This window comes from Pezoporus occidentalis, unplaced genomic scaffold, assembly GCF_034315485.1.
Source record: "Pezoporus occidentalis ecotype Australia unplaced genomic scaffold, CSIRO_AGI_Poc_V1 ctg141, whole genome shotgun sequence".
In the NCBI taxonomy this organism is placed as follows: Eukaryota; Metazoa; Chordata; class Aves; order Psittaciformes; family Psittacidae; genus Pezoporus; species Pezoporus occidentalis.
The window spans coordinates 414,370-427,916 of record NW_026913220.1 but is presented as its reverse complement, the minus strand read 5'-3'; the positions used below and the strand labels follow the sequence as shown (position 1 = coordinate 427,916).

The following is a 13,547-nucleotide window of genomic DNA, read 5'->3' as shown; positions in this document are numbered from 1 at the left end:
TTCAATATTAAAATATAAATTCTGAAATGAATTTTCAAAAACACCACAGCAGTATTTTTCCTTTTTTTTATTTAAAATACAATTTTCAAAGCCTCTGACAAACAAAACCAAATTAAGATACAACCAAAAAGGAACTACATACAACACAGTCTCCTGCATTTTCATCAGTTTCCTTTCACCAAACTAATGAGTAACTTCGTTCCTAGGTAATTCCAGAATACTAATTAATATTCCAGGAGCTCCACAAGGGTCTATTTCAAAACTCAAATGGAAATTTTAATAGCTGTCTATTTCAGAAGAGATCCTTCTTATGTGAGCATAGTCACTTGTGTTTCTAATATTTTGCAGATGTAGTTTAAATACCTTTTTATTTAACTTCCCTATGTTAGATTTCTTACTGAAATGTAACCCATGTGGCATACGTTTTAAAGGAAATAAAATGCCATTAATATGTGCAACAGAACTGAATATACTCAATATTTTGAAGTGGCTACATTTATGTTAGAAAAAGTGCTTAGTTTCTTTAATCACCATAGCACAGACCCCATCTGGAGCCTTGCACACAGCTATGTATGCACTGAAATGCTGTACCACAAAGTAAGGAAAGCATTAAAGTAGGGGGGTTTATTAATTCACCCTGTACTAGAGCTACCCAAAGCATGGCAGCAGAATTTAATGCTTCAATTAAAAAAAAAAAAATCCAAATAGGTAACTCAGCACCAGAGAATAAAACAGTAATAAATACTATCAACTATTATTAATTACTACATTCTCTTTTCAGACCTAGTGTTTGACATGACCCAGCAAATACCTCAAGAACCCTAAGGGAGAAGGCTACCAGAAGATATAACCTAAGACAATTAACATGTGAAAACAGTACCAAAATGGTGCAAAAGCATTATCCAAGTTCAGGTTAACCTCAGAGTAGAACCACAACCCTGTATGCTGAACTCCATTAATCCAACACAGAGTGGCAGTTCCATCCTCATCTCAGAACAGGTACTAGGGTGCATTTTTATACTGTACTGCTATTTGGAAAAAAATACCACAGAGAATTTAAAACTAAATGTGCTGACTCACAGCACTGCAAACCAGCAGCTGCTACAGTACAGTGCTCTCAACCACAAACACACTTCTGTTCCTTGTTTAGGTATTGGTAGTTACAAAAGCAGACAATAACCTTCCTCAGAAGAATTAACCAGACGAAAACTAACTCAGGAAAAGCAGAATGGATATATAGCTGAACTAGGTCCTACAGCAAAGTAGTCCCAACCTCGACTGGCTGATGCTACCAGGAAACCATATCTTGAATTACAGTTGCCCAGCAGCAGCTTAGCCCTCTTCACAAGGGTTCAAAGAGACTTCTGAAAGAACAGAAAGCAGGATGTATGTATGCTCATGCAGCCTTCACTCTGCTTGTGTAACAGCTGGTGTCAAAAGGCCCTAAAGTCCTGATGTATGGTGTAGCTTGTATCAGCAGTTTTGTGTTCATTTTAGAGCTCAGAGTTTGGGGTTTTGTTGGTTTGGGGAGCCTTGGGGTTTTTGTTTGTTTGGGTGGTTTTTTGGGAGAATGCTGAGGTTTTTTGTTGGTTGGTTGTTTTGGTTGTTGCTGGCTTTTTAGTAAGGAAGCAGAGCAAATCAGGCGGGAAGTGGTGCAGCCTGTCAGTTCTGAAAGGACAAATAAGAAAGGCATTAAATGACATCAAATGCCTAAAGGGAAAGGACTTACAAGCATTGTGTTTCTTCTATTTAGGACTTGAAGGCAAAGAATATTTGAACAGCTTTTATACCACATGGTTCAAAGGCAAAGCATTCAACATAATATACCTATTCTTCTCTTCAGAGAAGGCAGAACTGAAGCTCTGCAAGCACATACTTAGATTTCTCATTTAAATCTAATTTTTTGAACTAAGAGTAAAAAGAAATATCACCAAGCAGCTTAGTAACTGACACACAAATTCAATTAAAATCTTTCTGTGTGGAATCTAGCAGAAAGAAAAACAGTATTTATAGGACACTGTAACTAAAATAAATTAGCATAGTACAACTGCAGTCAAAATCTGTGAACATGAAGACAATGAGCAATTCATAATTAGTACTTCGCTTCCCCAGTTATATTAAGTTGCAAGAAGTTTCCAATTTCCCCTTTGAAATGTCTGCAGCACACTAACTGCATAGGTGACAAACCACGGATGAGATGCGGCAGTATCCTGATTTTATTTTTCTCAACACAAAAAATACAGAAGACTAATCCTTGTTTCAAACAATGCTGTATCACTAATTCTAGATCACGTTCATTCTCACCCATTACTTTGCATTTTGCTTTACGACAGATGTAGGAATAAAAACAACAAACAACTGCATGTTCATGGAGCAGATTTTCCTGGAAGGCATGCTAAGGCACATGAAAAACAACAAGGTGCTTGGTGACAGCCAGCACGGCTTCACTAAGGGGAAATCCTGCCTGACCAATTTAGTGGCCTTCTATGATGGGGCTACAGAACTGATGGACAGGGGTAGAGCAGTTGATGTCATCTACCTGGACTTGTGTAAAGCGTTTGACACTGTCCCACACGACATCCTTGTCTCTAAATTGGAGAGACATCAATTTGATGGATGGACCACTCTGTGGATAAAGAACTGGCTAGATGGCCGCACACAAAGAGTTGCGGTCAATGGCTCAATGTCCAGCTGGAGACCAGTAACGAGTTGAGTCCCACAGGGATCAGTGTTGGGACTGGTCTTGTTGAACATCTTCATCGCCGACATGGACAGTGGGATTGAGTGCGCCCTCAGCAAGTTTGCCGATGACACCAAGCAGTGTGGTTCGGTTGATACCCCGGAGGGAAGGAATGCCATCCAGAGGGACCCTGACATGCTTGTGACGTTGGCTGATGCCAACCTCATGAAGTTTAACCATGCCAAGTGCAAGGTCCTACACCTGGGTCGGAACAATCCCAAGCACAGCTACAGGTTGGGCAGGTAAGAGATTGAGAGCAGCCCTGCGGAGAAAGACTTGGGGGTGTTGGTTTATGAGAAAATGAACATGAGCAGGCAGTGTGCTCTCACAGCCCAGAAAGCCAACCGTATCCTGGGCTGCATCAAAAGGAGCGCGACCAGCAGGTCCAACGAGGTGATCCTGCCCCTCTACTCTGCTCTGGTGAGACCTCACTTGGAGTATTGTGTACAGTTCTGGTGTCCTCAACATAAAAAGGACATGGAACTGTTGGAACAAGTCCAGAGGAGGGCCATGAGGATGATGAGAGGTCTGGAGCATCTCATCTCCCGTGTGAAGATAGGCTGAGGAAGTTGGGGCTGTTCAGCCTGGAGAAGAGAAGGCTGCATGGAGACCTCATAGCAGCCTTCCAGTATCTGAAGGGGGCCTATAGGGATCCTGGGGAGGGACTCTTCATTAGGGACTGTAGTGATAGGACAAGGGGTAACGGGTTCAAACTTAAACAGGGGAAGTTTAGATTGGATATAAGGAGGAAATTCTTTCCTGTTAGGGTGGTGAGGCACTGGAATAGGTTGCCCAGGGAGGCTGTGAATGCTCCATCCCTGGCAGTGTTCAAGACCAGGTTGGACGAGGCCTTGGGTGATATGGTTTAGTGTGAGGTGTCCCTGCCCATGGCAGGGGGGTTGGATTAGATGATCTTAAGGTCCTTTCCAACCCTAACTATTCTATGATTCTATGCCTTGGCTCTTTCCAGAAGTACTTAGGACAGTCGTCTACCAAAAGCTTCTGTGACAGAAGTTCTTTCATTATGGTGGGGGATTGGAGATATTGCTGATTAAAATGAGTACTCATCTCAACCTAAAACTGCCATCCACGCTGCAGATGTGACAGTCCACACCCCTTTTAGTCACCAAATATCTCAGCAGACTGGCCTGTCCTGCTCACTTGTCAGGGTAAATGTGACCATCTCCCTTTGACCAAAGGGCCAGAGCAGAAGCAGGCTTTTTGTACAGCAACCCCACATTTGTGACAGCATTTTAATCTTTTTCTCCTAAATAGCCACCAAATTGTATTAATAGACAATACTCTGGGACATACGAGATATAAAATGTTTATATGTACCTTTTATAACACACTTAATACATTTGTGCATACATATAAATATTTAAAATGTGTTTAGCTAAATATACACACATGTATACATTTAAATAAAATGAATTTGGGTGGTTGTATTTCATTTTTTGTGGTTTGTACTTTTTAAACACCAGATACCTTTGATAAGAGAAATATTTGGGTATAAACACATCTAACCCGAATTACTAAAATCAATTGCTTTGTTGGCCATGGTTTTTAAGAAAAAGTAGCAATTATATTCATGAAAACAGTTCTTAGCTAGCACTAGTGTTTTCAACCACTGTCATGTCATGCATGCATGTATTTCATGATCCAGAAGTTAGCATTTTTTTTTATCTGCTGGTCCTCAAATAGCGGGTCTTTAATTTCATGGTATTTACAGAATCATGTATCAGCATGGCATAAATAGGCACAAACTGTGGCTTGAGTTTTCAAACTATGCTCATACTTAAGAGAATCTTCACCTACATAGGGAGTCTTTGCTCAAAATAACTGAAAACCTTTGCAAGAACAGACTACACCTGCTCATCTCTGCAGAACAACATCAGATCAATCTGAATGCTGCTCCTGCAAGAGAAAACAATTGTCACCTACAGTATTTCTTAGCCCCAAATCAAACATTTGTCTCTGACAGGAACTTTCCATCCTCCTAATACCACTCTAATAAAACAGTTCTCATGCTACTCTGCAGTGAAAATTCTAAAACCAAAGACAACAACTATTCCTCCCACCTACAAATGGTTAAGACATGGCTCCTAGTAGGACTTCAGCTATTTTGAGATAAAAGCTTGGTAACATTTACTATATACAGAGTGAAAGACACATACATTGGAAGGGCACTCTCCTTTCAGACAAATGGTTGTTGGCTGGAGAATGAGCTTGTAGCTACATGATGTCATGCAATTACCCAGAGCCTGCTCCAGTCCTCAGTGGCACTTTGCCACTTGCCTACAGATTTTATTTTGGGCTAAAAGCCCACACGAACTTCTATGTCCAGCACCTTGTCTGGCCACAGACTTACCTGTACTTCCCAAAATCCCAACCATCAGGAACTTACAGACATGTTTTTAGTTAATGATTTGGCAGATTTCATTATTTTGGAATAGAACCAGTAGGACTACCTACAGACACTGTTGTTAAGGGATGACACAGTCAGTTAAAAGCTGATTCCTGTACTAGATTTCATAGTTCTCTTGCTACATGTTTGACTAAACCCAGAAGCCACCTTTGGGGCAGATTTCTTCACTATTTTAGAAGTATGACTCCTAAGTACACTAGGTTGCACAATGTATCATCTACCTATGCTTCCCCAGGACAGACTAGGCATGACATACCATATTAAAATGTCTGTGCACTAGTGGTATTCCTCTGTAGTATTTATTATGCTGATATCAAAGTATCATTACACAAGTGGCTGACATAAAGATAACCTGAGCTCCACCTCCTGAGCTGGCCTATCTCCGGTGCCTGTACCAGAGCAACCTAGAATTCCTTTCTGCTGTGCCAAAGACTGAACAACACAGCATGAATCAAACAAGAACCAACCAGAAGGCAAATCAGCAGCCTCCTTGCTGAACAACTGGCATGTTACTACACACAGCTCAACACACACGCAGAAGCCTGGCTGTGCGGCATACCATACAGCATGAAACAGCCTGTACTGCGTTTGGCTGGGATGGTGTTACTTTCTTTTTTTTTCTATTAGCAGCTCATGTAGCACTGTGTTTCAGGTCTGTGACCAAAACAATCCTGATAACATGCTAATGTAGATAACATGCTGAACAGTGCACAGTGTTAAGATCTTCTGTGTCTCACTCTGCCCCCACAGTGAATAGACTGGGGGGTGCACAAGAGGTTGGGAGGGGACACAACTAGGCAGATGACCCAAACTAACCAAACAGATATTCCATACCATACCATCTCATGCTCAGCAATAAAAGAGAAAAAAGGAGGTTTAGGGAAGTTAGACATCTTTTGCTCAGGAACTGGCTGGGTATTGGTACACCCATGGGATATGGTGAGCAATTGCTTTAGCATCACTTGTCTTCTTTCTCTCTTCTCCCATTTTCCCTTTGCTTATTGAACAATCTTATCTTCACTCACAACTTTTTTTGCCTTTACTCTTCCTCTCCTCTCTTCCTGTCCCATGGGTGTGGAAGAGACAGTGTGCAAGCAGCTGAACGGCGCTTAGCTGCCTACTTGGGATTAACCCACAACACAGACCAGTATCAACTATCTGTAAATTTTTAGTGAAGATTCAGGTTAGTTGTTTTTGTCATGTTTTTCTTTTTGTTGTTGTTTTGTTGTAGTTTTGGGGTTTTTTTCTTCCCACACAGGTATTTCTCTACACAAAATAAATTAACTCTTTTCCCAGCTATCACCTACACTATAGAGTAAGAGGTGGGATCACTCCAAACCTCTAATGTGTCAGTCTGCTTAAGTCCACGAACTGTAAAAGTCTTATTCACACTTTCACTTTGGTGTTGTATTTATGGTTACTTTCAATAAACTACCTGTAGACAAGACAGGCTCTTCCAAATAGAGCTCCTCCTATGGAAAACACTGCTTCCATCTTCATCTTTGGCTGAGAAAAATAAGCATGTCCCTGTTCATGTCCTTTTTATTTTCACATTCAGAGACTTCATCCTATAATACTTTAAATATATCCAATGGCATCCTCTGACATTATACAGCGTGCACAATTACAGACAATGTCTCTGACAAAATAGTCCAGGGAGATCTCCAAACCAAACTCTATTCTTTCCTGACAGTCTCCAGCCAGAAGTCAGGAAGAAATGTCAGTCAACGGCATTGCAAAAGAAGAAAACTGCTAATAAATGAAAAAGTGTTTTGGAACCCACTTAACACTTCAAATTCTCAGTTTTGTTACTCACAGATACCATGTGCGTAGACTGATCATTTTCCTGCTCTCTACACTCTTTCAGTTCATTTTATTTGGTGGGGGATTTTTTAGTATAGCTTTCATTTTTTAAGCAAAGCCATTCATTAAGAAGAACTAACGTCAGTTTTTCATAGCTTAGCAGTTACGTTCACATCAGTTCTTTTGTATTTCTCAGACTCTCAAACATAGTCCCACTTTAAAAGCATGAACTGTTTAAGCAATAAGTAGTTTCTTAGTACAAAGCAAGCTTATCCTTTGAAATCCTAAGAAAAAGAAATCACATTTTGTGATGCAGGAGGGGTTCAACAGCCAAATGTATTGACAGCTATAAAATATTTCTCTAAGAAAAGTATTTATACCTTAGGTGTTAAATCAGATCGCTCTTGAAGCTTGTATGTCTTGGAGAAAAGAAGTCTGATTATCCATAGAATCAGAATTCCTTCTAAAATGAGATGGTAAGTAGGAGCCTGAAAATAAAAGCACAAAAATAAGTCTACACAGAATTCTATCTGAATCAGTGTGACACTATGCAACAGTTTTGTCTCTACTAGACGACTCAGAAAAAAAACAAAGGTGATCGACTGATACGTATTTCTAAACCAGCAAAAGCTATATGAAAATGGACTGCCTTGCAACTAGTACTTGTAGCTGTTGAGTTTCAATGGATTTATTCTGTTGCTAATAAACAAGGCACACTAAATTGATAAGTGGCTTCAGTTCCGCACATGCACACAACTGAATACTGGGAATAAAGGCAGTACGGTTTGCACAAGTATCTGTGAAAGCAGAAAGCTTTCACAACAAGCAGAAGTCTCCTGAAGAGCTTGAAGGTGTGTGTCATCTATATACACTCACTTCAAGCCTACATTTTTACAACTCATAGTCCACCAGCTGCAGAGCTATAATTATTTTCAAAGAAACCTAATCCTGTCTGCATAGCCCATTTTGGTCTATGGGCTGTCCATGGCCTGTTTCACAGGCACTTTGAACAGGTATAACCCAACCCAGTCACCAGAAGCAGTTTTACTTCTGTGTCATTTACCCTCTGCATGGACACAAGATTGAGGAATATATACAGCAAACCAGAACAGAGAGCTAATCCAACTTAAAGTCAGCCTCTTTAGGTGCTTGGTGGGAGGAAAGTCAGTTTCCTCTGGCAGCACAGCTCATTTGAAGTAGATGTGGAATTACAGCATCAGCACTTGCCACGTAATTTTAATGATGGGTTAAGTTATTCCATCTCAGAAAAGCTCCTGCCTACACTTCCGATATCTACTACTTTTAAAAAAACTCGAAACGCACACACACTTCCTCTTCAACTCAATGGAAGAGCTCCCACTCACCAGCATTCTCAGGTAGGATCTGACCTGCCAACAAAGGAAGTGGAATGAACCACACATCCAAAAACTAAGGGAAATTGAACACAAGATTTTGAAACCAGTTCTATGACATATCAAACTAAAAAAATAAAAACAAAATTACAAAAATATTACCATTTGCAGAGTACATTTCAGCTCACCAAGCATATTAACAATAGACATATATAAACATAGTATAATAGAATGGTTTGGGTTGGAAAGGACCTTAAGATCAAAAGGAGCGTGACCAGCAGGTCGAAGGAGGTGATCCTGCCCCTCTACTCTGCTCTTGTGAGACCTCACTTGGAGTACTGCGTACAGTTCTGGTGTCCTCAACATAAAAAGGATATGGAACTGTTGGAACAAGTTGGGATAAGGGCCACGAGGCTGACCAGGGGACTGGAGCATCTCCTGTGTGAAGATAGGCTGAGAAAGTTGGAGCTGTTCAGCCTAGAGAAGAGAAGGCTGCGTGGAGACCTCATAGCAGCCTTCCAAGTATTTGAAGGGGGCCTATAAGGATGCTGGGGAGGGACTCTTCATTAGGAACTGTAGTGATAGGACAAAGGGTAATGGATTCAAACTTAAACAAGGGAAGTTTAGATTGGATATAAGGAGCAAGTTCTTTACTCTGAGGGTGGTGAGGCACTGGAACTGGTTACCCAAAGGAGTGGTAAATGCTCCATCCCTGGCAGTGCTCAAGACCAGGTTGGACGAGGCCTTGGGTGATATGGTTTAGTGTGAGGTGTCCCTGCCCGTGGCAGGGGGGTTGGAACTAGATGATCTTAAGGTCCTTTCCAACCCTAACTATTCTATGATTCTATCATTTAATTCCAACCCCCTGCCATGGGCAGGGATGCCTCACACTACACCGTATCGCCCAAGGCTCTGTCCAACCTGACATATACCATGGCATCTAAAGAACAAACAGTATAGTAGCAGTAGAAGTCCACACAAACTACCTGCCCATGCTTTTCAGTGTCTAAGGTTTTTCTGAATTCAGCAGTTTAGACTATGCTAAGCACTTCTATGTTTGTACTGCAAACTGCAGTATAAATTTTTTAAAATGTACCAACCTTTGCCAAAGGAAAGGAGGGAAGCAGACTTTATACAAGAACACAGTCTATCACCAGGACAGAATTTTTAATGTCATGAAACAAAACCTGGATACAAACTTATTTTTTCCTTCACTGTGAGGGTGGTGAGGCACTGGAACAGGTTGCCCAGGGAAGCTGAGGCTGCCCCATCCCTGGCAGCGTTCAAGGCCAGGCTGGATGGGTCTTTGAGCACCCTGGTCTAGTGGAAGATGTCCCTGCCCATGCCAGGGCTGTGGAACTGTATGACCTGTAAGTTCCCTTCCAACCCAAACCACTCTATGATTCTATGAAACATGCCATGGTGATCCCCTCCAGCAGACAACCTAAGCACAAACATTTAAAAGTTGTTTCTTACTTTTCTAAATAACACTTAAAAGTCACAAACCCTGATCTTATTATATTCACAGTGAATCTTATTAAGGCTTAATGCTGTGGCATACACCTTAAATGTTGCTCTACAAACGAGAAAAACATAACATCTTTTTTTTTTTTTTTCAATATACAAGCACGCTGCACAGATACATATTCACTATTTTGCCCGTGAAGCCCTACAGACGCGGCAGTGATGCCCAGCCAGATCCCAGCTCAGTGCAGCGAGGCACGGCACCACCCTGAGTGCCTCCACCCAACACAGCGCCAGCCCCACCGGTTACCGGCCCCGCGGCAGGTCCGGCTCTACATCCTGCTCCCAGCACCCGAAACCAGCGGCCCAGGGACAGGGCGCCCTCACACGAATCGCCCAAGCTCCGGCAGCCACTGGGCGACTGAGGGCCCCGTCCTCCGGGAGGCGGCGGCGACACCACCTTCACTCCATCCTATCTCGGCGGCGAGTGCCTGCCAGCTTCCTGAGCCGGGGAGCCCCCGCCCCGGCCGCCCCGGCCGCCTCGGCCGCCTCAGCCGCCCCAGCCGCCCCAGCCGCCCGCACCGCCGCTCGGACAGCACCTCGGTCCCGCGCCCCAGGCCGCACCTCGTAGAAGGCCTGCACCATCTCCACTAACACCCACTGCTGCCCCATGCCAGCTGCCGCCATCGCCGCGATTCCCACTTCCGCCTCCTCCCCCGACCGAGCGTCGCCACTGCCGTACACCGGCTTCAGGGCCGCAGAGGCAGGGCCATGGCCGCGCGAGAGCGCCCCCTCCGGCGTGGCAGGGCAGGCGGCGGAAGGGCCCGGAAGCGGACCTTCCGGGAAGGGCCCGAGAACGGGGCTGGGTGCGGGCCTGGGGCTTTTACGGCCCTGGCGGCACCCCGCGGTGGTGGGTGGCGGATTGGCACCACAGAGGAGGATCAAGTGCAACCTTTACCCAAGAGTACCAAGTTCACCACTAAACCATGTCACTGGTTTTTCAACACTACGAGGGATGGAGTTTCCACCATTTCCCTGGGCTGCCCATTCCAATGCCTGATCACCCTCTCTCCAATCTAAACTTCCCCTAGAACAGCTTGAGCCCATTACCTCTTGTCCTATTGCTTGTTATTTTTGAGAATAAACCAACTGCCACCTCACTACAACTTCCTTTCGAGTAATTGCACTCCAGTCCTGTTTGTTGGACGTGCTGATGTAATCTTGGCATCACTTCCTCTACACCCATAGGCTCCTTGGGCCCCATGCTGCCCCAGGGTGGAGCTGCCAAGGGCAGTTTCTGTTCTTCGATACCTCTGCTGCCTCTAGTACAGTTGCTGCCCTGTGCCCATAAGCAGTGACTTCATTGCTGTAAGAAAGGGTTGTTCAGATACTTAGTCAATGAATTAAATGGCAAAAGCAAAACCAAAGTGTAGTGGAAATAATGAGTAAATTCAAATGAGAAGTTACAGCTCTAAGAGTCCTGCCAAAGTGAGCAGCTGTAAAAGCAGAGCACTGTTGGGAAGAGAAACCCCATTAAGAGAAAGTGTAAGGGTGAAGACCTTGCACAGATGCACCTGAGCGTGGGGAAGTGACCAAGTCCCTCTGCATTGCACCATGGAACTGCACCCTTTGGGGCTTCAGTCACTAGTCTTTACCATGTTCAGAGTAGTTGAACCTGGGACAGCAGTTGATTAAACGGATGATAGCAAAAATCTTGAGTGCTGTGGCTACCTCCAAGCAATCACTATAGTTTTACAGCAGGAGATGGTTAAAAAACAGTGAACTTGACTTTCACACTGACTGAAATGTGTAATAGTTAATCTTCTACACAAGATTCTGTACTTCATGACACACTTGTCAAATTTCAGGCTCTGCACAGTAAAGAGAAAAAATGTGGCTTGAGGCTATCTGAAAAGTCAAAACAGAGACAATAAATGTCCCCTTTGTTTAAGCTGCATGAAGATTGGTCTGTTCACTGTTAATACTTCTGTGGCCATTGCATCATGCTAGAGGAGTCTTGGACTCTTGGGAAATGGCTACTGCCAGCCTCCAAGAATGTGTCTGGTATGCATCCCAGTCCTAGATTGTCCCCAGAAGAGTGGGCCATACTAGTTGTCTTGGGCCACAGATTAAGTTACACCGCTGCTCTCAGCATCAGATTCTAACTCCCAGTGTATGTGTGTGATTGGGAGACTAAGAAACTGATTTTGTGAAACACTTTGTTTCAAGCTTGAAATGCAGTGACGTTAGTAACGTACTAACCAGCAGTTCTTCTGGCAGTAAATTGGCATTCCTTGCCTAGATTATCATAGGCTGGGTCTCTCAAAATAATGAGCCTGTCCCTATTGTTCAGCAGTTTCATTGTTCCAACACAAGGTTTGCTGCTAATTGCTTAAGGCTGCTATACTTCTGACAGCAAAAAAAAAGAGGGGAGGTGAGGGGAGATGTCCTTTGCAATGACAGTTTTGGGTAGGAAGAAAGGGGAAAGGAGTCTTTTTTCGAGTCTATCTCTGAAGTTAAAGTCCTGACAAAAGTTTGGACATAGTGGCTTATGGAAATTCCTGCTCTGAAAGCATAAAATTTTGTCTTCTCCTCATATACTGCAGTCTCACAGGATTCTTCGTCTGCTCTTATTCTGGACCTTCCTCACCGACCCATATGTGTGCATGTCTACGGGGTATGTTATCACTGGCATAATGGAAACATGTTGGGATGGCTCTTATGATTGGGATGGTGGAAAGGAAGGTTATAGGCTTTTTAGGAAAGATGGACCAGGCAGAAGGGGAGGGTTGTAGTTATTTAAGTCAATGATATGCTGGAGAGTATGGGACTCTGCCTAGGGATGGGTGATGGGCCAACTGAGAGCCTCTGCCTTAGGATCAAAGGGAGAACTGTGATGGGGGACATTACTGTGGAGATCTGCTACAGATCACTGATCAGGAGGAGAGTGTGGATGAAGCCCTCTATAGGCAGATAGGAGCAGCCTCATGCTCTCAGGCTCTTGTCCTCAGGGAGGACTTCAATCACACTGGTATCTGTTGGAGGGAGAGTACATCACGGCACAAGCAATCCGGGAGGTTCCACATTTGTGTGGAGGACAACTTCCTTTTGCAATTGCTGGACGAGCCAACAAAGAGAGGTGCCATGCTTGAATGCTTGACCTTGTGCTCACCAACAGGGAGGGGCTGGTGAGGAATGTGATGCTCCAGGTCAGCCTTGGATGCAGTGATCACTAAATGGTGGAGTTTGAGATCCTCAGAGCAGTGAGAAGAGCATGCAGCGAGCTCACTGCCCTGTACTTCAAGAGAGCAGACTTTGGCCTCTTCTGGAACCTGCTCAGTAAGGTTCCATGAGATGAAGCCCAGAGGGAAGGGGGCCCAGGAATGCTGGTCGATATTCAAGGATCACCCGCTCCAAGCTCAGGAATGTTGTATCCTGACCAGAATGAAATGGGGTAGGAAGCTCAGGAGGCCTCCATGGATGGATGAGGAACTGCTGAGAAAACTGAGAAGGAAAAAGAAAGCTTATAGGAGATGGAAGCAGGGTCACATAGCCTGAGGGGAATACAGGGACATTGTCCAGAAAGCTAAGGTTCAGGTCAGGAAAAGCTAAGGCCCAGTTGAAACTGAGTCTGGTCAGGGATGTCAAGGATATCGGGAAGGGCTTCTATAGGTATGTTGCTACCAAAAGAAACACTAGGGATAATATGGGCCCTCTCTGGAAGAAAACAGGAGCACTGGCTACCTTGGATTTGGAGAAG

General features: G+C 43.9%; 1 protein-coding gene across 2 annotated transcripts in view; it reads right to left on the bottom strand.

The window, feature by feature from the left end:
- SPTLC1 (serine palmitoyltransferase long chain base subunit 1) overlaps nt 1–10,559 on the bottom strand; it is a 37,938-nt gene extending 27,379 nt beyond the window's left edge. The window contains exons 1-2 of one of the 2 annotated variants that reach the window (XM_062609856.1): nt 10,412–10,559; nt 7,352–7,459 (exon numbers count right to left, since the gene is read on the bottom strand). In XM_062609856.1, the coding sequence (XP_062465840.1) occupies nt 7,352–7,459; nt 10,412–10,474 (171 nt within the window). In that variant the 5' untranslated portion in view covers nt 10,475–10,559. Of the gene's footprint in view, nt 1–7,351; nt 7,460–8,335; nt 8,355–10,411 lie in introns of those variants that run through there. The other variant, XM_062609857.1, reaches the window with a different exon arrangement.
- Nucleotides 10,560–13,547: the final 2,988 nt, after the last annotated feature.